The sequence below is a fragment of the Astyanax mexicanus genome, chromosome 24, assembly GCF_023375975.1.
Source record: "Astyanax mexicanus isolate ESR-SI-001 chromosome 24, AstMex3_surface, whole genome shotgun sequence".
Taxonomy (NCBI): Eukaryota; Metazoa; Chordata; class Actinopteri; order Characiformes; family Acestrorhamphidae; genus Astyanax; species Astyanax mexicanus.
Window position 1 is genome coordinate 33,808,716 of NC_064431.1, and position 24,285 is coordinate 33,833,000.

The following is a 24,285-nucleotide window of genomic DNA, read 5'->3' on the forward strand; positions in this document are numbered from 1 at the left end:
TGCATCTAACCTTATTAACTATTAGCCTCATCAATTAACTCTGAGTCTAACCTCATTAACTCTGTGCCTTACCAATTAACCCTGCATCTAACCTCATTAACTCTGAGCTCCACCAATTAACCTCGAGTCTAACCTTACTAACGATTAGCCTCACCAATTAACCTTAAGCCTAACCTCATTAATCCTGAGCCTTACCAATTAACCCTGAGTCTAACCTCATTAACCCTGAGCCTCACCAATTAACCCTGAACTCCACCGATTAACCCTGAGACTAACCTCATTAACCCCAAACCTACACCTCATTAACCCTGAGCCTCACCAATTAACCCTGAACTCCACCGATTAACCCTGAGACTAACCTCATTAACCCCAAACCTACATCTCATTAACCCTGAGACTAACCTCATTAACCCCAAACCTACACCTCATTAACCCTGAGACTAACCTCATTAACCCCAAACCTACACCTCATTAACCCTGAGACTAACCTCATTAACCCCAAACCTACACCTCATTAACCCTGAGACTAACCTCATTAACCCCAAACCTACATTTCATTAACCCTGAGACTAACCTCATTAACCCCAAACCTACATTTCATTAACCCTGAGTCTAACCTCATTAACTCTAAGTTTCACCAATAAAAACTTCCCCTCACTCCATTAATCTAAGTGTAACCTAAGTAACCCTGAGCCTAAACCCATTTACACCATGCTAAACCTCATAGAGCCTCACCAATTAACCCTGAAATCAACCCGGTTAAATTTAAATCTAATCCTGCTAACCTGAGCCTAACTTTATTACCGTAAATTTCACCCCATCAATCCTAAACATAATCCTGAACCTAACTTAATTACCTTGAGATTCACCTAATTAAACCCGAGTATAAACTTGTTAACATTAAGCCTCAGACCATTAGCCTGAGCCTAAACTTGTTAACTCTAACCTCAACTCATTAACCTTGAGATTTACACCATTAACTCTAGGCTTAACTCTGAGCCTAATCCTTGTTAACCCTGAGTCTAAACTTGTTAATTCTGAGCCTAATACTATTAACTTGAGCCTAGCTATGTTACCTTTGACTCTAATCATGTTAACCCTGAGTCTAAACCTGTTAATTTCAAGCCTAACCATGGTAACCCTAAACCTAAAACGTGAGCCTAAAACCTAATTCTGTTAACCCAGAGCCTAATCTCATTAGGTTAGGGTTAACAGAACTAGGCACATGGGTTAAAGGTGAATTTTTGGGTTAACGAGTTTAGACACAGGTTAAAAGCGACTAATAGGATGAGGCTAAGGGTTAATGGGTTACACTTAGTCTTAATGGGGTAAGTTTTAGGGTTAATAGTGCAAGATGAGGTTTAGGGTTAACTGGGTGACTTTCAAGGTATTTAATTGTTTATTTGTTTATACCTGCGTTTTAAGGAGTCCTGCCACCTGCATTATGATTGGGTAATAATTCAAACACACACACACAAGCCCCCTTATGTGATTAGCCAATCCCAGGACAGAAGGGGGTGGGGCTTGGTGGAATATGGGTGGGGACAGATCATTGGCGTGTGTGAGAAACAGAGGGATGGAGCTGTGGGCTCAAGCTTGGTGAGTAAAAGTCGTTTGCTTTATTATTACCTGTAACACACCGGGTACCAGCTTTATTTCTGAGTGTGTGTGTGTGTGTGTACGCGTGTGATGGAGAGAGAGTGTGTGTGAACGTCTTCACTACTGAGGAGAAGGAGGAGGAGGAGGAGGAGGTGATGCAGTTTTATTGTGAACAGGTTTGGAGGGGGGGTGTCTGGATGCTGGTGGTCTCTGATGACGTAGGTGATAAATCTATTAAACGTTTGTCATTCAATCATTTAAAGTTCAGGTTTAATATTTAGTATAAGACAAAGCTAAAGCTGCTCTTCAGGAGATGGAGGCGGTGGTGGAGGTGGTGGATGGAGGAGGTGGATGCTCACCTCCCGTGTTTCCTCCCGTCTCCGTCGGCAGCAGCAGCAGCATCAGCACCATGCGTCAGTATTTCACTCAGAACTGTTTCCTAGCAACCGTGTTACATAAAGTGGACTATGTTCATCTGGCTGTGAAATAAGATTAAAATTTAAGATCACGTTTTACAGCCGGTTCACTGCATTACAGCAAATTTACTCCACCTGCACATACCTCACAGCCATTACTACACCTGTACGTACCCCACCAGCTAATACTACACCTGTACATACCTCTCAAGCCTTTACTCCACCTGTAGAAACCTCTCAAGCCTTTACCACACCTGTATATGCTCCACCAGCTAATACTACACCTATACAAACCCCACCAGTCATTCCTCCACCTGTAGATACATCTCAAGCCTGTACTCCACCTGTAGATACCCCACCAGTCATTACTACACCTGTACATACCTCTCAAGCCTTTACAACACCTGTAGATACCTCTCAAGCCATTAATCCACCTGCCATTAATATGTCAGCCATTACTCTACCTGTACATACCCCACCAGTCAATACTACACCTTTACATTTTTCACAGCCATTACTACACCTGTACACACCTCTTAAGCTATTAATCCAGCTGTATGTATTTACTCTGCCAGTCATTTCTTCACTTGTACACACCACACCAGCTAATACTACTCGTGTACATACCTCTCAAGTTATTACTCCACCTGTACATACCTTTCATACCTTTACTCCAACTGTACATGCCACACACAGACAATACTACACCTGTATACACCTCTTAAGCTATTACTCCACCTGTACCTACCTTTCAAGCCATTACTCCACCTGCCATTACTCTGGCAGCCATAGCTCTACCTGTACATACCTTTCAAGCCATTCTGTATATACCCAGCAGCCATTTCTACACCTGTCCATAGCCCTTTAGTCATTACCCCACCTGTACATACCTCTCAGCCAATACTTCACCTGTGCATACCTCAGAGTAAAAAACTACACCTGCCATTACTCCAAATGTACATTTTCCAAAGCCAATACTACACCTGTACATACTCCACAGCCAATATTACACCTGTCATTACTCTCTCAGCCATTTCTCCACCTGAAACTAAGCAACACAGAAAGCACTTCTTCTAATTGGTTCAAAAGCGTAAATCATTTAGAAAAGTGCTTTCACATTGCAGATGAACTGGACCATGATTCAAACTCTGTTTGGTTGGACCAAATATTGGTCCTTTGGGCTCCTTTCACACCTGTTATTTTAGTTTGGATTAAGCAAGGATGCTAATCTTCATTCAGAGTGAATCGGATTTGAGTGACTCACCTGCATCATGTTTGTGTTGATTACAGATCTGTGGAGAAACCCTTCAAAAACTCTGCATACAACCAGCCAGCAGAACACAGTATCCATCTGAGCTCCATCTCCAGCTCCTCCTCCGAGACGTCCTTCTTTCTCTCATCATCTCTCTCTCCTGCTAATCCGGATGCCTAAGAACAGTAAGGTGACCCAGCGAGAGCAGGGGGATGTGGTCACGGCGTCGGTCGCTGACCTGCTGGCTCATGAACAGCCTCTGGACTATAAGAGCAGTTCTCTGAGTGTTGGTGGGCCACCAGGGTCCAGGGTTGGAGTGGACAGTCCAGAAAACGATGGCAGACCGGCCTGGAACAGCAAGCTGGAGTACATCTTGGCCCAGGTGGGATTCTCAGTTGGCCTCGGCAATGTGTGGCGCTTCCCCTACCTGTGCCAGAAGAACGGCGGCGGTGAGTCTGACAGGAGCATTCTCACGTTACAGAACATGTATCATCCAAAGGCCAGCCAGGTGGAGCCTATGTGGAGCCTACAATAGCCTAATCATACCGTATGATATCCTTCATGTACCCTACGGTAGCTTAATCGTACCCAGCGGTAGCCTATGTGTACCCTGCAACAGCTATACATGCACCTTATGATAGCCTAGTGGTACCTTACGATAGACTATATATATCCTACGATAGCCTACATGTACCCTGTGGTAGCCTAATCATACCCTATGTAAGCCTATATATACTCTACAATATCCTATCTGTACCCTACAATAGCCTACATGTCCCCTACAATATCCTACGTATAGCCTACAATATCCTACGTGTACCCTACGATATCCTATCTGTACCCTACAATAGCTTACGTGTACCCTATGATAAGCCTAATCATATTCTACGATAGCCTATGTGTCCCCCATGATAGCCTACATGTACCAAACCATAGCATACATGTACCCTACTGTAGCCTATGTGTACCAAACGATAGCCTATGTATACCCTATGATAGCCTACATGTACCCTATGATTGCTTAATTGTACCCTACAATAGCCTAATCATACCCTACGATAGATACGTGTACCCTACGATTGCTTAATCTTACTCTACGACAGCCTATATGCACCTTACAATAGCCTTTGTGTACCCAACGATAGTCTACGTGTAACCTACAACAGCCTAAGCATACCCTTTGATAGCCCTTTGCTTTAGCTTCTGGTCCTTTAGGCTGCACTGTTAGCTCAGTGAAGGTGGTCTAAGACAACGTCCAGCTATATTTATACTGGGCAGCAAATTTGACAAAATAGCAGAAAATGTTGGTTTAATTTCTATAGAACAGATAGGACTAGAACCACAAGGTCCATGCTTATATACAGCCACTCTATAGAAGAGTTAAAATATTTGTAAAATCAGATTTTGATGTACCTGATTGTGTGTTCAGGTGCATATCTGGTGCCGTATTTCATCCTCCTCATTCTGATTGGGATTCCACTGTTTTTTCTGGAACTGGCGGTCGGTCAGAAGATCCGGCGCGGCAGCATCGGGGTCTGGAATTACGTCTGTCCTCAACTTGGGGGAGTGGGAGTGTCCAGTCTAATGGTGAGAGTGTGTGTAAAATCCTACCGGTTCAGAGACGGTAGCAGCGTCGGTGGCAGGACCTCATTAACGTAACGTTGGTCTGTTAGAGAGACTCCAAACTGTCTGTGTGTATGTAGTCCTGTGTCCTGCAGCCGTCTGCCAATGGTGCTGGATCGCTGAATGACCGCATTCATGGCTTTAAATACTAGTATGTGGTGACTACCCACCAAGTTTCATTCCTGTCTGTTGATTCCTTCTGAGTGTACATTTTTTTGATGATGAGATTATATAAACACTCTATAACACATCCTATATGTACGTAGGTTTTTTTGATTATTTAACTAAAAACAGAGGGAAATTGATAGAGATAGACAGATAGAGACAGAAAGAGACAGCGAAAGATAGATAGATAGATAGATAGATAGATAGATAGATAGATAGATAGATAGATAGATAGATAGATAGATAGATAAGTGAAAGCCGCAAAAAGAGAGAGAGAGAGAGAGAGAGAGAAAGAAAGAAAGAGAGAGAGAAAGAGAGAAAGAAAGAGAGAGAGAGGGAGAGAGAAAGCTAGAGAGAGGAGGAGCACTTTATTTATTGATGGTGTTTTACTTTAGCTGCAGCCGGTCCCAGCAGTACAAAAATAGCATGCACACACACACTCGCCTGTGTGTGTGTGTGAGAGAGAGAGAGTGTGTGTGTATTCTAATGAGGTTTCCATGGTGACGCATTGACCAGTCAGGGGGACAGTCTGGTTTGTGTTTACAGTCTGAGGAGGCGGAGCTCTCTGTAGATGTGCTCTAAAGTCCTGAAATTAAGATTTTGCTAATTAATTATTCAACATTAAAGGATATGTGTGTTTAATGTTTATTTTCTTTATGTCAATTGGGAAGAAAAATGGAAGTTTACTTCTTGTAATTCCAATTCTAATTCAATTCAATATCCTGTAGGGTGGATTCAATAAAAAAATAATTTATTAACTGAATTAAATTCTGAAATTCTGAATTTTGCAAAGCTCTGGTGTGTAGCTGTTGTTGTCTGGGATTAGACAGAGATCCAGGTGAGTTCAGGTAGAACTAGTCTGATCTTCCTCCTCCTCCTCTTCCTCAGGTGTGTGGGTTTGTGGGATTATATTATAACGTCATCATCGGCTGGAGCATCTTCTACTTCTTCCAGTCCTTCCAGTCCCCCCTACCCTGGAGCAGCTGCCCAGTCAGGATAAACGGCTCACAGGCCAGTGAGTATTACACACACACAGGATTAGTTTCTCAGGGGTTTGTCTGTGTAAAATATTTCACACTTCTACTCAGTGATAAAACTCCTGCATCCGGACTGCTATTGTAAAAACAGGAGGATCAGTGAGTTTTTAGGCTTTTTTCTCGGTCACATGACATCGTGGAGTTCAGTAGCTCCTCCATTTCCACTCGCTGTTGTGTTTTTAATGTGGATCTCCGTGGAAACTGTGGCACACCCGAAGTGTAACTGCGGTGCACAGCAGTGGACAAATATCTATTTTATTAAAGGCGAGGAGACGAAACTCAGAGATGTGCGTCCGGACGGGACTAAAATTACCGGAGGAGCACGGAGTTCAGAGAAAAACAGTAGATAATTCAGCCTGTAATTTTCTCAGAGGACGTCTGAGAAAAACACCTACATGATCGTTCTGGACGAGAATAAAATCACAGAGAAAATTACCCAGAACCCCCTGAGAAAATAATCCCGTCCGGATAGGGCTAAACAAGATCCATAAAAGAGAGAGACAATATGTTCCACTAACGAAAAAAAATGTTAGCTTGTTAGCTTAGCTTGTTAGCTTAATGTTGAATATTAATTTGTGTTGTTGCAGTCGTGGAGCCGGAATGTGATAAAAGCTCAGCTACGACGTATTTCTGGTATCGCGAGACTCTGAACATCACGAGTTCGATCTCAGACACCGGCGGACTGAACTGGAAGATGACGGTGTCGCTGTTCATCGCCTGGGTCATCGTCTGCCTGGCCGTCATCAAAGGCATTCAGTCCTCAGGGAAGGTCAGCCAACAGCCAATCAGATCAGAGACTACCCCAACCTGTCACCAATCACAGATGACCTATGGCATATGTTTGTGTTCTACTGTTCCACCAGGTGATGTACTTCAGCTCCTTGTTCCCGTACGTGGTTCTCTTCTGTTTCCTGGTGAGGGGGCTGTTTCTGAAGGGAGCGGTGGACGGCATCGCCCACATGTTCACGCCTAAGGTCAGCCACAATATATCAGTGACAATATATCAATACATCATTGAGATATATCGTATTGTTTGTTTCGATCATTGTCGCATATATACGTTGCGTCAAATCTAAATATATTTATTAAAACATAGGCGCTATACATGCTGCTCTGAAACATAGGATCTTCTTGTTATATTTACCATATTTTTCGCACCATAAGGTGCAAATAAAATCCTTTAATTTTCTCAAAAATGTGCGCCTTATAATCTGGTGCTCCTTATGTATAATCAGCATTATCCAGTTTAGTTATCCAGCAGCGAGACTGGAGCAGTATTAGCATTAGCTGCTATGCTGGCCGCTATTTCCCTGTACAGAGGTGAGCCTATTATCAGCCTGCACCCTGCTGCTAACCCCGGCTAGCACAGCTGGAGCAGCATTAGCATTACCCGCTAACCGGTGGAGAAATTCGGGAATCTATGCTTACTGCAAATAAACGGAAGCACTTTTACTCCCCCAAATAAACAGTTTTCAGGAGAGAAATCTGTGTAGATTAACATCCAGCACTCGTTTAACTTAAAAGAAAGATTTTTTTTATTACAGTTTTGTTTACCTAGCTTAGCTTTACTTAACTTAGTTAGCTACCAGTCTGTCTTTCTCATTTTCTGACTCCCTAGGTGTTGGGCAAAATATTGGTATCACGATACCAATCGTATAATTTTCATATGCCATACATTACATATATATTACGATACCTGGCATCAAATATCAATATATTTGTTAAAATACTAATCCATATCACTGTGTTGTCCCGCAGTTGGAGATCATGCTAGAACCTCAGGTGTGGCGAGAAGCAGCTACACAGGTGTTCTTCGCTTTGGGTTTGGGGTTTGGTGGAGTCATCGCCTTCTCCAGCTACAACCGGAGCGACAACAACTGCCACTTCGACGCAGTGCTGGTTTCCGTCATCAACTTCATTACCTCCATCCTGGCCACACTGGTGGTGTTTGCAGTGCTGGGCTTCAAGGCCAACGTCCTCAATGAGAAATGCGTGGCTGAGTGAGTTACACCAGGTTTTACTGACCAGATCTGAACTTTGAGACAAAGTAGATGACCCACATCTGCCATTTGCGTAAATCAATGACTGTAGAAAACATGGACGCTGTAGTTTCAATCTCTTACCTCCTATAGACACAGTAAAAAAAGTCAAAACTATCTGCCAACTTCAGAGTCCACACTGTAGAGACCAGTTGCAGACCTAGCCCCAATCCCATTGCACCCCTTGGTCCTACCACTTACTCCTATCCCTTCTTTTCGAGTGTAATCTTTCCTCTAGAACAGAGTTAGAAGGGTAAGGGGTGAAATCCTCCTCCTAAGAATTGGGAAACCCTTCATACATCACCACCGATACAACATCAGGAGCGCTAAAGTTCAGCAACCTAACTGCTGCTGCTGCTGGATATCTAGTTAACGTATAAGCGTATTTTATTGTATGTCCTCAGAAAGGGGTGAGATGATGCAGATTAGTTTTATTTTATTATTCCGTTCCACCTTAAATGCTGCAGCCCCTGCTGTTTGTTGCACCATTTAAGGTGGAACGGGGAAATTAGCTAGCCTGTTAGCTACTGAGACAAACTACTAGTGATCTTTTTAATGCTTGTTAGGAAGAATTTGGTCATAAAACATTAAAACTACACATTAAACAATGAGAATATTGTGCTAATCCTCACTTTTAACAGGGAAAATACTGAAATTTGTGTGTTTCTTTAGTCGCTATACATCACCTTGCATCCAGCCAGCAATGGTTCTGCAACAGCAGAGTTTTGAACTATTTGGAGATGTTGCGCTGCCCATGTTTTCTACAGTCATTACTGTAAACCTCTTTCACATAAACAAACATATCTAAAGAACAAAGAAGAGAGGATTGTGGGATTTCTGATGTTGTGATTTCAGGAACGCAGAAAAGATCGTGGGATATCTGAACACTGGAGTGTTGAGTCAGGATCTGATCCCACCTCATGTCAACTTCTCTCACCTGACTGAGGAAGACTACGCTCAGATCTTCACAGTGATAAAGACAGTAAAGGAGGACGGATTCGGGCAGCTGGGGCTCCAGCCCTGTGTTCTCGAAGACGAACTGAACAAGGTAAATTTTAGGAGGAAAAGTAGTGGAACTCCTCGAATAAAGTTGGGTTAATGGCGAAACCCTGACCTTGTTTCATTAACCTGGAACAGCATTTAGAAAAGTTTAGGATTGCAGGATCAGTCACCCTGATTAAATCCAGAAAAACCCTGAAAACTTGTGACATAACAATGATAACAATTGTTTGTTTCAGGGTGTTTTTAGAACGTTGATCAGGTAATGTTCCCAGCCAGATAAATACTAACATAATGGAAATGTTAGACACTAAACTGTCTAAGTGATGTAGCAGCAACATTACCAGGGCATTTAAAAAGGACTTTTCAAGGTTATCCAGAAAACTTGACATCGTTTTAAGAAGAACGTTATTTGCAACTTCCAGAAAATGTTCAACTAATCCAAAAAGCTTGGTCAGATCATGTACTCAGTATACAGAATCCAAAGAATCTGGACTAAAAAGTGCAGGTTTGAAAACACCATAGCCCTGTGTTCACACTTGCATTCATTACATTTTGCTTTTTCTGTTTCACATGATGCAGTTTTTCATGAATACAAGGCAATTTGGAGAAAAATAAACCTTGGTAAAGTGTAGTGGATAGCTCGATAGGTAGCACCTTAGCATGCTAACTAGCCACGGCGATACATGCCCACTCGCAACAGCGCAAACAGCCTTGTACACGCCCACGAGAGACAAACGTTCAGGCGAAACAAGCGACTTGTCACCTTCCAGTGTTGGAACACAGGGTTAGTGCTGTGTTCCTTTCTTCTACTCCACTATGTATCTGTCTCTCTCTTCCTGTCTCTCTTTTCCTGTCTCTCTCTCTGTAGGCAGTACAGGGGACTGGTTTGGCCTTCATCGCTTTTACAGAAGCAATGACTCACTTCCCTGCTGCTCCCCTGTGGTCGGTGCTGTTCTTCTTCATGCTCATTAATCTGGGCCTGGGAAGTATGATCGGCACCATGACCGGCATCACCACGCCCATACTGGACACCTTCAAAATACGCAAGGAGATTTTAACAGGTACAAACACTCACACAAACAAACACCTAGTTACAGATCAAATCCCAGATGGTAAAGCCTGAGAGGGGCTGTTCTGTAGGTGTAGTTCATTTCTAAATGCAAATTGTTTGTTTGCTTTTATTCCCCAATTTACAATCACTAGATTTTACTTGAGTTTTCTTCCCCACTCGCTCCTACTCAGACATGAAGCTCACACGAGTTGCCAGATTGTCACACAATAGCAAGCAATAACAAGTCTAACTTTGTAGCTGACCAGTGAATATATACGATTGTGATGTCCAAAATGCCCGTCTCTTATATGCTAGGGGCAGGCACATTCCAAAAAGGCAAGAAAACCAATCAATTGCCTAGGGGTCCTGAGCTGGTTATGATTTGAATGCAACGAAAAGTGTAAAAAGCGCCCCTTTAAATTCTGTGTCAAACAATACAGGAAAATACAACACTACTTACCGTAATCCTCCTTAAGAGGGCGCTCCCACTTTTTCAGCAATTTTCAGCCAGCCAGGTTTGTGATTCCTGCAGTCAGCAAAATCCATCGATTTTGCTAGGGGTGCCCAAATGCCTGGAAACAGCCCTGGCTAGTGGTGGTGGTCAATTACCTAGCTATAGTTAGTAAACCTTAATGAAAATTAGTGATTACCTGTTTAGTAGAAAAATAGACTTGCCTGTTTCCATGGTCTCTGTTGTGTTCTATACCTGGCAATCCAAGGTGTGGAAATAGGATTGGGGAAATAGTGATGGGCAGGTTCGGAGACTACAACCCACACAGATTATTGTGACCGTAAATTACGTGAAAATTGCTTTGATACAATGCAGTCACCAAAAAACGTACAAGTGTAAACGCTCACAGTGGCGTAGGCCACTAGTCGCAGAAGTATAACCCAGCGTTTACTCTACAGTAACCCTCCAAACATCTCCATCTCTCTCTCTCTTTCAGTGGTGTGCTGTATTGTGGCGTTCCTCTGCGGACTGCTGTTCGTTCAGAGGTCTGGGAATTACTTTGTGACGATGTTTGATGATTATTCGGCTGGTTTGCCTCTAACCGTCGTCGTCCTCCTGGAGAACCTGTCCGTAGCCTGGATCTACGGCACCAAGAGGTGACCTATTGATTCGCTCACTTACTTACCCACATGCTTCCTATCTTGGCGATAATCTGACGGCTGTTTTTTGTGTTTTAGGTTCATGCAGGACCTGGAGGACATGTTGGGCTTCAGGCCGTACAAGTTTTATTTCTACATGTGGAAGTACGTCTCTCCACTCTGCCTCCTCGTCCTCGTCTTGGCTACTATTATACAGATGGCCATCAGCCCACCTGGATACAACGCCTGGGTTCAGGACCAGGTGAGACACTGCTGCTCTGTTTAAGGTGGAAGAAGGTTCTAGATTAGATTTTAGATTCTGGTATCTGACCACAGTTCTCTCTGACCGTAGGCTGAGGAGCGTTTTCAGAGTTATCCACCCTGGGCTACAGTGATGTGTTTCTCGCTGGTTGTGGTCGCCATGCTGCCTCTGCCCGGCGTCTTCATCGCCCGCCGCCTGAACCTCCTCACCGACGGATCCAACAAGCTCTCGGCTTCCTATCGCAAGGGCTGCATGATGAAGGACCTGTCCAACCTGGAGGAGCAGGACGAGACTCGCTACATCCTCAACAAGAACATCGCAGGGTCACCATTACCTCCACAACGTCCTCCACGTCCCCCTCGAGGCCTGACCATTGACAACCCTCCATCTGACCCAAATACCCTCTCACCCAACAGCTGCTACCGGACCAGCTACCAGAACCCCACCACCCCCGAATCAGACTGAACCAAACAGAGAGACACGTCCCAGTATCAGATTAAACCACTCGCAGAGAGACACGTACCCGAATCAGTTAAAACCACTCACAGAGAGACACATCCCCGAATCAGACTGAACCACACACAAAGAGATACGTCCCCCCAAATCAGACTGAACCGCTTGCAGAGAGACACGTCCCCGAATCAGACTGAACCATACAAAGAGATACATCCCCCCAAATCAGACTGAACCGCTCGCAGAGAGACACGTCCCCGAATCAGACTGAACCATACAAAGAGAGACACATCCCCAAATCAGACTGAACCACAGAGACCCTCCCCAAAGCAGACTGAAGCACCGAGACCCGCCCCCAAATCAGACTGAAGCACAGAGACCCTCCCCCAAATCAGACTGAAGCACAGAGACCCTCCCCCAAATCAGACTGAAGCACAGAGACCTGCCCCCACATCAGACTGAAGCATAGAGACCCTCCCCCAAATCAGACTGAAGCACAGAGATCCGCCCCCAGATCAGACTGAGGCACAGAGACCCTCCCCCAAATCAGACTGAAGCACAGAGACCCGCCCCCAAATCAGACTGAAGCACAGAGACCCGCCCCCAAATCAGAATGAGGCACAGAGACCCTCTCCCAAATCAGACTGAAGCACAGAGACCCGCCCCCAAATCAGAATGAGGCACAGAGACCCTCTCCCAAATCAGACTGAAGCACAGAGACCCGCCCCCAAATCAGACTGAAGCACAGAGACCCGCCCCCAAATCAGACTGAGGCACAGACCCGACCCCAAATCAGACTGAAGCACAGAGACCCGCCCCCAAATCAGACTGAAGCACAGAGACCCGCCCCCAAATCAGACTGAAGCACAGAGACCCGCCCCCAAATCAAACTGAAGCACAGAGACCCTCCCCCAAATCAGACACCCATATATGCACAGCATTTGCACAGAGAGGTTTCTAAACATCAGTAAAATAAAAACACCTGAAGAATCTGCTGATAGTAAAAATATACTTTATATTAGTTTAGATTAGATTAGTTTAGATTAGATTAGATTAGATGTGTTCGGAATTCTGTTCTCATTAATAAGCAATAATTATAAAACCAAATTTCTGAAGGACCAACAGTTAGTGTAGAGTTTCTGATCTGGAATTAGTGAACAGAGAGAAACGTTCCCTGATTATTATCAGCGGTAAAATCACGGTTCTACAGTAGGATGCACCAATACGCACCACCTTTACTAAAACCACGTTTCAACACTAATTATCCAAATCTTTTAGCTCCACTGATTAGCATGGGGGTGGTGCATGAGGTGTTAGTGTGTGTGAATAGTTCACTAACCAGAAATATCCAGCCAACAGCATCCATGTCCTATAGGCTGGCTCCTGTAGGCTGGCTCCATGTCCTGTTGGATATGTCCTGTGGGCATTATCCTGTTGGCAACATCCGATAGGCTGGATGCGGTGTCCTGTGGGCTGCTTTCTGTAGGCTGTGTCCTAAGGGGTGACTTCTGAGAACTTTGCCCGCATCATGTGGGCAGTGTCCTGTGTATGGCGTCCTGTGGGCTGCACCCTATGGGCACTGTCCGCATCCAGTGTACAGCGTCCATGTCCTGTAGGAATTATCCTGTGGGCTACGTTTGCATCCCATAGGCTGCGTCTGCATCCCGTAGGCTGAGTCTGCATCCTGTGGGCAGTGTCCTGTATGCTGCATCCTGTAGCCTGCATTTGCATCGTGTAGGCTGCGTCTGCTCCCTGAAGGCAGCATCCTGTGGGCTGTGTCTATGTCCTGTAGGCTGCATCTTGTAGGTAGTGTCTGTATCCTGTGGGCAGTGTTCTCTGGGCTGCATCTACGTCCTATGGGCAGTGTCCACATCCAGTGGACAGAAATGTCCTGTAGGATGCATCCTGTAGGCTACGTTTACATACTGTAGGCTGCGTCTGCATCTTGTGGGCAGTCTCCTGTATGCTGCATCCTGTGGGCAGCATCCTGTAGACAGTGTCCTGTAGGCTGTGTCTGCTCCCTAAAGGCAGGACACAGCATTGTAGGCAGTCTACTTTATTGTAGACTGCATCTTGTAGGCAGTGTCTGTGTCCTGTAGGAGTTCTATGGGAAGTTTCCTGTAGGCTGTGTCCGGCGTTTACATCCTGAGGGCAACAACCTGTGGGCTTTGTCCATGTCCTGTAGAGTTGCATATGCATCTTATAGGTTGCATCTGTACCCCGTGGGCTTTGTCCACGTCCTGTAGGCTGTGTCCTGTAGGAACTACAGTCTGGAATTATAGAACTACAAAGTGTCCTATGCCTGATCAATGGAGCTGATAAAACTGGATAATAAAGGTGTAAAAAACAAGGTGGTCATAATGTTACAGCTAATGTTACAGTGCTCAGCACTGCCACCCAGTGTCTGATTTAAACACTGCATCAAATATTTATATATAAACCTGCACCAAAACAAACCCTGCAGTTTAGTTTTAGGAAATGAAGTTAGAGATTAGGGATCAGGGATCAGGGTTTATGGATTAGGGTTTAGAGTTTAGGGATTAGGGATTCTGCAGCAGCAACTTCACCTGAATGTATTTCAGCACACTGTCCGAGCCATTTACTACGTGATTAATGTTTAAATCTGTGTTATTCAGAGAAATAGCTCACTGTAGTGTATGTGTGTTTACAGAGTGTGTGTGTGTGTGTGTGTATCTGTATCTGTAATAATAAGCTGTATATTTTTTGGTGTGTGTGTTGTGCAGTACATGTGTAAACATAATGTAAAACTATGTGTGTGTGTGTGTGTGTGTGTGTGTGTGTGTGTGTGTGTGTGTGTTCAGTCTCGCAGGTTGTTTCACTGAGAGTCTATTTGTAAAGCTATATTTTGTTAACAAGAACAATAATTATAATAATAACAACAACAATACTAAGAACAATAATAACAGATAATAACTAAATAACTGAATGTCACTATAAACATTTTACGAAGAACAGTTTTCTCACTGTGTGTGTGTAAGAGTGTGTGTAAGAGAGAGAGAGATTAAGACAGTGTGTGTGTGTGTGTGTGTGTGTGTGTGTGTGTGTGTGTGTTAGACAGCAATATGTAAATATCCAGATTCACTAGCAGTTGATCCAGCTGAGCTGAATGTGAGTTTTAAGAGCTTCAACACTTTTATGGTTGTAAAGTATAACTATGGAAAACTGTCAGTAATAAAGTCAATGTATCACAAAATCATCAATAAAGGATGTTAATGCTGTTTTGTGTGATATTTGGGTCATTCCACCGAATGGGTGCCATTTGTTGCTGTAACTCTATCAAATATTTTTTATATTTTTCAATTCCGAATCTAACAACACATATATTTAACTATTCAAAACGTACTGGTCACACTCAGGCAGCTTTACTTAATTTTTACAAGGTTTTTAATCTGAAGATGAACTCATGTGAGATGTAAAAAGCATGTTTAAAAAAGCAAGTCCACGAATCTTTGATTTTCTCTCAAGAAAGTCTTTATTTTAAAGAAATGTTTATAGACTGCATTGATATTTATGTAAAAAAGAAAATCACTCCTGTTACTAGAACTCATTTCTGTTACTTTTTATGTTATGAGTAACAGGACTAAAAGTAACAGTAATGAGTTTTTAGCTTAGAATTGGCAAAAAACATGAAAAATAGCTAAATGTAAGAGTTAATGTAGGTAACAGGACTGAGTGTTGAGATTGAGCTCCTCAGTCATCGTTACAATAAGATCAAATATACAGAAAAAAAACTAATGAGGGAAATTAATTCTGGTCCTATGATCTTCAGAAGAACCAGCTGATGATGTCACTTCCTGTTGTCCTGTTGTAGTTTATTACAGTCCTTTCTGAGCTAAACAAATGAATCATTTTAAGCCCGTAATTCCAATTAGAATCTTTATACAATAAAAATTATTTACAAACTATAGAAAGATTATATTTATTAAAACAAAAACAAACATGCATTTAAATGAATTATTACATTCAATTAAAACCAAAACAATAGCACACAAATAGTAATGATCTATGACTTAATATTTACACAGAAGTATTTAAAAAGAATATTTGGCTGTGAGTAACCTCAGGTCTTTTATACAGGAAACTCCAGTGTTTAAACAATATTCATGTAACCTTTAAAATTTATTACGTTAATTAAATGGCGCGTTAGAGGGTTATATGGTGATTATACTCTATATATACACGCTAAAAGCAAGACCACCAGCTCATCATCAAAGTAGTTATCACACCAGGTGAACTGAAAAGACAAAACAGGTTTAATCTTTAAAGATTTTGCACTTACCAACACTTTCACTATTAAGCCCACTGTCTGAGGTCCAAAACTTCATCATATACAATTACAAACTCTGGCAAACTTTAGCCATACGTACCGCTTTCCTCTCCATGGTATCCACTCAAAGACTTTCTAAACATTTCGCAGGTTTTCTGATACTGGGGGGAAATGTAAAGAATTCACATTAAAAATCCGCACTTTATATTTAATACTGCTGATTTTTGTATGATAAAATTCAGAATGGTGAAAGATAGAAAAAAAGGAATATTATTGGTGTATTATACTTTATAATACATCAATAAAGAGCTGCTTATAATATCAAGATACTCAATTTTTAACAGAGAATTGCAATATACTCACTGACAAAAAATAACCACTAAGCTACTTTTTGTTCATACCTGAACTATTTGGTTTGTTTAAAACAGACTCTGATTGTTTTGTCTTAGGGGGTTTTCACACCTGTAGTTGGTTATGATCTATGATTTGTTTATTTGGAGCGTTGCTCCCTTTGTTTGGTTTGGTTTCACACAGACATAAAAAAATAAACGCACCAAAATTCAGGCTGTGTCCTCTGATTGGTCAGCACAGTCTGGCGTCTTAATCCGACCCAGATATCAAAAATACTCCTTCTATTTTGTAATTGAAATATTGATTACTTGGTGCAAATAATGCAAAGGGATTATTTTACTGTGATTTGTTCGTGTGATGAAGACAGAGCTCTTCAAAGAGCACTTACTCTCCTAACACCTCTAACAAACTAACTAATTCTAACCTCATCTCCTTCTTCCTCTTCTCTACTCCTCTATCCCATTATTTCCCTCTGACCTCCTTAAGGCCCTATCTATAGATGCTTTATTTTTAACTTCTATTATTTTTGTACTTAACCTCTTCTATTATTTGCACTTCATTATTATAAGTCGCTTTGGACAAAAGCGTCTGCCAAATGTAATGTAATGTAATGATTCTCTCTATCAAGGAGGGTCTAAATTAACAGAGAGCTTTAACTGCTTGCAACAGGATGCAGGACACTATAAGGACACTAAATGATTCACTAAAGCCATGTATGGACTGTTTGTTTTGCCTATGTAACTTTGTGATTCCAGGTAGCATAAGAGGGATCATATAACATACCCCAATGAGGACTGTTAGCTGAAAACTGCCCAGTAACCAGACCGGCTCCAGCCGGTCCTGCAAGGGTGGGATGTGCAGCCTTCAAAGGACGTGGAAAACCCCATATAACACTGTGATTGTTAGTATATCTGGGAGAGAGGATTCTGCATTGTCTGTTGTGCTATCTCCTCCAATAAATGCTACTCACTTGATTGTGTAGAACTTCTGTTACTTGAATTTCCACCACAATTTGATCTAAACTGCTGATAAGGTGCCAATAAACGAACTCATCAACTGATCCAGATCATTCTACGTCATTCAACTTTCACAACTACAGGTGTGAAAACGCTCTTAGTGCACCTTCAGTTGAAAGACCGTCTCACCCAGAGTGCAAACCTTCTACAGTACTCCTTCTGTAGATCCCTCTCTCTTAGTTTAGAATAATCTTGTTCCAACAGAAATTTCAATTTCAGAACAGCTTTCTCCAATAAGCTTTAATTATTTCAGTCTTATAAACTTTAATATATAATATGTCTAATATATATTACATTACAATCTTCTTTGTGTTATTTTATGTATATATTTATCATAATTAATATTTCATTTAAAATTTGGGGAATTAAACAGTACTTACAGTCTGGAAGAATGATCTCTTTACTGCCCCGGTGCACTGGTGTTGCTCCACTGGTTTGCTCTTCGTTCTCAATTCCTGCCCCACCGTCCTCCACATCATCCATCATACTGCTTTCCTCAGGCTTCCTAATTCTGAGAACATCCAACTCCTTCTGTAGTTCCCTCAATCTTACATAGGAATCGTCTTGTTTCTCTCGTAGCTTCCTCTCGTTCTCTCTGGAAGACTCCAACTCCTTCTGTAGTTCGCTCTCTCTTCGTTTAAAATGATCTCGTTCCTCTTTAAAAGTCTTCAGCTCCTTCTGTAGATCCCTCTCTCTTAGTCTGGAATCATCTTGTTCCTCTCGTAGTTTCCTCTCGTTCTCTCTGGAAGTCTCCAACTCCTTCTGTAGATCCCTCTCTCTTAGTTTAGATTTGTTCAGTTCCTCTCGTAGTTTCTTTTCAATCCCTTTGAAAAACTCCATCTGTTTTTTTTTCTCCCATGATTCGAAATTTATTTTCATGAACTGTTCATATGGTGATGGGACAAAGAACTTGCACCAATTCTTATTTGCCATTTCCACTACTTCTTCGAACAGTTCTTCAACTGATCTTTCATTATTTCTCAGTAGGACGTGGTATCTGCCTCCACACTTCTTCACAATCGATTTCCTGCTAATCTGTGAATAGTTTGGTTGAGAGTCACTGATAAACAGAACGATAGTGTAGTCTATAGCTTCTTTCCCGAACTCAGATTTGATTGCTTTTAACAGGTAGCGCTCTTTATTAGTGTCACGACCGGCTTCAACCACCAACAGAAAGGCGTGAGGTCCAGGGAACACCATGGATATGCCGCTCTGCAGTTCATTTTTGATTGTTTCAAGTCTTCTGTTGAAAAAAAAGTAAGACGCCAAGTGTACCATCCAAAAAGAAGGACTGTTCACTACAGAGACCAATCTTCCATTAACCCAGCCTTCTTTCATCTCACACACTCTAGAATGAATCCTTTGTTGTGCCTCATTTTTCCTGAGTATGATGTTGCGTGCATCATGTTTAGCACATTCATCACCTCCCAAAAGAATGAATCTGAATTCTTGTTCAGGCTCAGCTGAAAGTCGGGCTGAGTATGGAAGTTCTTCACCTGTTAAAGAGATATACACTGGATTAAATCTATGTTTTTAAATCACTTGCTAGTTCTATAGAGAATCTGTATTTAATGAATTGCCTCAATTCCATGCAATATAAATGAAAAGACTGAGTAATTTACCAAATTGAATTGATACAGTCATATGAAAAAGTTTGGGCACCCCTATTAATCATTTTAGTTCTAAATATTTGGGTGTTTTGCAATCAGTTTGATATATCTAATAACTGATGAACACAGTAATATTTCAGGATTGAAATGAGGTTTATTGTACAGAACAGATTTAAAAAAGTATGGGCACCCTTATCATTTTATTGATTTGAATACTCCTAACTACTTTTTACTGACTTACTGAAGCACAAAATTGGTTTGGTAACCTCATTGAGCTTTGAACTTCATAGCCAGGTGTATCCAATCATGAGAAAAGGTATTCATGGAGATGGAGATGCCCTGTTCCCGATGTTCCCAGCCTGGCTCTCCACTGCCCGCTGTGTTGTTCTCCGGCTCTGCAGCCCTGCACTGATTACCATTAACACACTCAGTATCTGTTTCTGTATTAGCCATAGCTCTATAGTTTGTGCCCATCACATTCTTATATTCATAAATTAGTACCTGTTATATTACCCATAGTTCACATTAATTCTCTGTACTGTTTTGTTCTGTTATTTGTTTGTTGTTTGTTGTTTGTTTGTACTGAGCGGGTCGACCCGAGTAGGATGGGTTCCTCGGACTGAGTCTTGGTTCCTTCCAAGGTTTCTTCCTCTTAAAGGGAGTTTTTCCTTGCCACTGTGTCACCATAAAATCAGCATCTCTGTGGTGCTGCTCATAAGAGGCGTGGACCTGTTTTACCTGTAAAGCGGCTTTGTGACAACCTTTGTTGATAAAAAGCGCTATATAAATAAAATTGAATTGAATTGATATTTGGTTGCCAACTGCAAGTTGTTAATTGCAAGAAAGGCAGAGAAGAAGAATGGTGAGAACAGTCAAGGACAATCCACAGGCCACCTCCAAAGAGCTGCAGATGGTGTCACTGTGCATCGATCAGCTTTTGCATACCTCAGGCGACTCTGTTTGTGGCGTGTTTGCAGAAATGGCTTCTTTCACATCACTCTCCCATACAGCTTCTCCTTGTGTAAAGTGCGCTGTATTGTTGAACGATGCACAGTGACACCATCTGCAGCAAGATGATGCTGCAGCTCTTTGGAGGTGGTCTGTGGATTGTCCTTGACTGTTCTCACCATTCTTCTTCTCTGCCTTTCTGATATTTTTCTTGGCCTGCCACTTCTGGGCTTAACAAGAACTGTCCCTGTGCTCTTCCATTTCCTTACTATGTTCCTCACAGTGGAAACTGACAGGTTAAATCTCTGAGACAACTTTTTGTATCCTTCCCCTGAACAACTATGTTGAACAGTCTTTGTTTTTAGATCATTTGAGAGTTGTTTTGATGAGCCCGTGATGCCACTCTTCAGAGGAGATTCAAATACGAGAACAACTTGCAATTGGCCACCTTAAATACCTTTTCTCATGATTGGATGCACCTGGCTATGAAGTACAAAGCTCAATGAGGTTACCAAACCAATTTTGTGCTTCAGTAAGTCAGTAAAAAGTAGTTAGGAGTATTCAAATCAATAAAATGATAAGGGTGCCCATACTTTTGCACCGGTCAAATTTTGGTTTAATGCATATTGCACATTTTCTGTTAGTACAATAAACCTCATTTCAATCCTGAAATATTACTGTGTCCATCAGTTATTAGATATATCAAACTGAAATGGCTGTTGCAAACACCCAAATATTTAGAACCAAAAATGATTAAGATTAATAGGGGTGCCCAAACTTTTTCATACTGTATATATGTAATTAATAGGATTCCATAAATAATGTATCACACTGTGTTAAAATATCACTGACAGTTGTCTGTGGAATATTTAGTTGTGAGTAGTTAAATTTCACTACTGGACTTCACTGCACCCCATCACTGTACCACAGTGCTGGAGTTCACTGAGCTCCTGAGAGCCTGAGACCCGTTCTTTGACTAATGTTTATAGAAGCAGTCCCAGCATGCCGAGCTGCTGCTTTTATTATTAAACACCTGTGGAGACGGAAGAGATTCAGGAACACCTGAGTTCAGTGATCTAGATGGGCTAACAGGTACTTTTGGCAATGTAGTGTATTTCTCTTAATAGTGATGGTTGTGCCAGCACACTGCTACCACTAATTTGAATATTGTTTCCTTCTCCACTCAGAACACTACTGCTTTCCATTTTAAAGAACAAATATTAAACACTGCAGCTTTAAACACTTACAGGGCTCTGCATTTGCTGTCCTGAATTCTCCACGCTTATCCTGGGAATCTGCAAATGAAATGTATAAAGACTTAACATACACTTGATTGGCAGTTTTCAAAACACTCAATATAATATCACTCAACAAGTCTTTTCCTCCATATTTTGAACTGGAATTGGTTTAATGCTATTGTTTAGTTTAATGTGTCATTGTTATTATTTTAATTGTAAGTTTAAATGACTTACCCTCCCTGAGTAGTGGGGCTGTGGGGGGGAAAAGAAAAAAAATATATATTTATATAAAAACAAACTTGTAAACAAAAATTGGTAAATCTAAGATTTCTACAAATACAGATACATACACACACACATATATATATATATATATATATATATATAGTAGTAATTAACAAATAAACTAAAGACTAATAACCAGTATTAATGTGACCAGCAGCTGATTTGGACACTGAGTATCATCTGAGAAACATTAAGAATTTAACTTACTTATTTCAGTATCTTCTTCTTGTGCTGTTTAAAATAAAAGCATTGTGTTTATTGTGAGCAACACTGATTTCTCAATACACAATTAAACAAACAAAATTAAGACAATGTCGTTTTTGAGGCCTGTTGTATTTAACTGTCTAAGTTTTATTTATTCTCTTCAAAACATTCTCACACCCATCAATCATGGGCTCCTCTGTGCAACTGTCTAAATAACAGATAACTATAAAAAATATTTCTAATGAAACGTCTGTTAAAACACTAAAAGTCTGCCATTCTCTCAAACCTAAAGATAATATCTCTTAAATTTAAAGTGCATTTAAAATCTTTAATCTGCAAAAACTGAAAATCTTAAAGGGCCCTGCTTTTGATATTATTTCCTATCAAGCTCCTGATGGACAGAAACAAACAGAAACAGCAGGTTTTGGGGTCTCTTTTAACTCTAAAAGCCAACAAGCTGAAATAGCCAGTTAGATCACTGAAGGCAAGCTCAGAGTTGTTGTTGAACATGTAACGGATCTTGGTAAAGGGGACTTTTCTGTTAACGTGATCTGTTTAAAATATAAAGTTTAGACTTGCTTACCTGTGGTTCGTCTCCGACTCATTTTCACAATAAGCAGATCATAAACTCCTACACTGAAACAGCCGGATCTTTTAAACCCGTATCCTCTTTTTTCTCGACAAAACAGAAAAAAGGGCAGGAGCTCCTCTCCTCCGTTCTTCCTAAATTCCTCAAAGGAATTTTACTTTCGTTTGTGAAGCGTTAGCTGGACTATAGAGGGCGACGTTGTGTGTGTGTGTGTGTGTGTGTGTGTGTTACTTCACAATAGAACAATAGATCCAATAAACCTTTAGATATATTTAAACTAACTGCAAAACTAAGCTTTTTTTGTGTTTAATTCACTTCTCAAATCTTCAAGTAGCATCAATACAAAGAAAGATAGAAGATTCTGCTAATATGATCTATTTTATAATGCTGATCAATTATATATCAATTAGCCCCTCTCAACTAATGTAATGTTATTTATATTTTTGTCATCTCTTATGTTGTTCTCTGTTGTACTTAAGTCTTTACCTACCAAATAACAGATATTATAAGTTTCGTCTATGAAAAAAAGACCATCTGAACATCCTGAGAGCATCACTACAGGAGTGTGTATAAATCTGTGTTCAATTTAGGGTTGCTGCTGGAGATAAAACTAAACTTGCTCCTTTAAAAAGTGTATTATTTGATTCTACAGCTTTGTGGCAACACATTTAACTATTAAAATGCTTTAATTAAATGTTTATATTCGAAATAACGAGTTCTGGCACTATTCTTAGAACAAATTGTACAAGTAATGAATTTGTTATTTGTTTTACCTCCATATTTGACCTTTAAATAAAGGTCTGGGCTCTACTGGGTTAAATGCATAAGTAGGTCAAAAATGACCCGGTGAGTTTGTTTTCTTGGATTTATGGAGATATTTAAAGTTCATTATTAGTATCAGTGATGGTATAGTTACTTTGAAAAAGTAATCTGATTACTGATTACTGAGTACTCCTTTAAAAAGTAACTTAGTTACTTTATGGATTACTTGATTTTAAAAGTAACTAAGTTACTTTACAAGTTACTTTATTAGTTACTTTCAGCAGCTGCAGACTCCACCTCCCGCCGCCTTAAAATAAACATTACAACCATTTAATTCTGACAGTGTTCATTTAAAGCACCGGAACTTTGTGGCAGACCGCTGCCCTGGCTAGTGAATTGAGACGCGGCCGCAAAAAAAAACGCCTTTATAAAGAGATAGGGCGCCGAGAACTGGCGAAAAACGAAAACGGGTGGAAACTAAAGACACGCCGAGCGCGAGAGAGAGAGACAGGGGAGAAAGCGAGACGCGTGTGATTGGGGAAGAGCGGAGGGGGAATGGGTAAGGGAGCAGATGAGGTGGAGAGAGAGATAGAGATAGAGATAGAGAGAGATAGAGATAGAGATAGAGATAGAGATAGAGATAGAGATAGAGATAGAGATAGAGATAGAGATAGAGATAGAGAGAGAGAGAGAGAGAGAGAGAGAGAGAGAGAGAGAGACTTAAATAAGTAACTTTAATCTGATTACTGGATTGGAAATAGTAACGCGTTAGATTACTCGTTACTGAAAAAAAGGGTCAGATTAGAGTAACGCGTTACTGACATCACTGATTAGTATCGTGACATTTCAAACCCCAAGCTTCCACAGGTGGGTCAAAAATGACCAGCATTCATTCTCTATAGAATTTTACAGTAACCACTGATTATCAACTGTAAATAAATATATAGACAGACTTTATCATATTTGTCACCCCTCTTCAAAGACCATTTATGTATTTTTTCTTTTA

At 41.2% G+C, this 24,285-nt stretch overlaps 3 protein-coding genes across 3 annotated transcripts in view; 2 read left to right on the forward strand and 1 right to left on the reverse strand.

Moving 5' to 3' along the window:
- Nucleotides 1-24,285, forward strand: part of iqsec1b (IQ motif and Sec7 domain ArfGEF 1b) — a 333,817-nt gene that overhangs the window by 307,700 nt on the left and 1,832 nt on the right. The gene's annotated exons all lie outside the window — the stretch shown is intronic.
- LOC103030908 (sodium-dependent neutral amino acid transporter SLC6A17) lies at nt 1,540-15,227 on the forward strand. Its single transcript, XM_007233856.3, has 12 exons — nt 1,540-1,599; nt 3,306-3,716; nt 4,697-4,854; nt 5,944-6,070; nt 6,680-6,861; nt 6,956-7,066; nt 7,851-8,092; nt 8,987-9,179; nt 10,002-10,194; nt 11,132-11,291; nt 11,373-11,535; nt 11,626-15,227. Exons 2-12 carry the CDS (start codon nt 3,440-3,442, stop codon nt 11,998-12,000), a joined length of 2,181 nt encoding a protein of 726 aa, XP_007233918.2. The 5' UTR covers nt 1,540-1,599; nt 3,306-3,439; the 3' UTR covers nt 12,001-15,227.
- On the reverse strand, nt 15,512-22,693 carry LOC107196954 (GTPase IMAP family member 7-like). The gene is made up of 7 exons (XM_022682861.2): nt 22,512-22,693; nt 21,932-21,955; nt 21,674-21,691; nt 21,449-21,496; nt 18,024-19,139; nt 16,377-16,437; nt 15,512-16,243 (listed from the first exon to the last, which is right to left on the reverse strand). The coding sequence occupies exons 1-6, from the start codon at nt 22,531-22,533 to the stop codon at nt 16,412-16,414; spliced, it is 1,254 nt and encodes a 417-aa protein (XP_022538582.2). The 5' UTR covers nt 22,534-22,693; the 3' UTR covers nt 15,512-16,243; nt 16,377-16,411.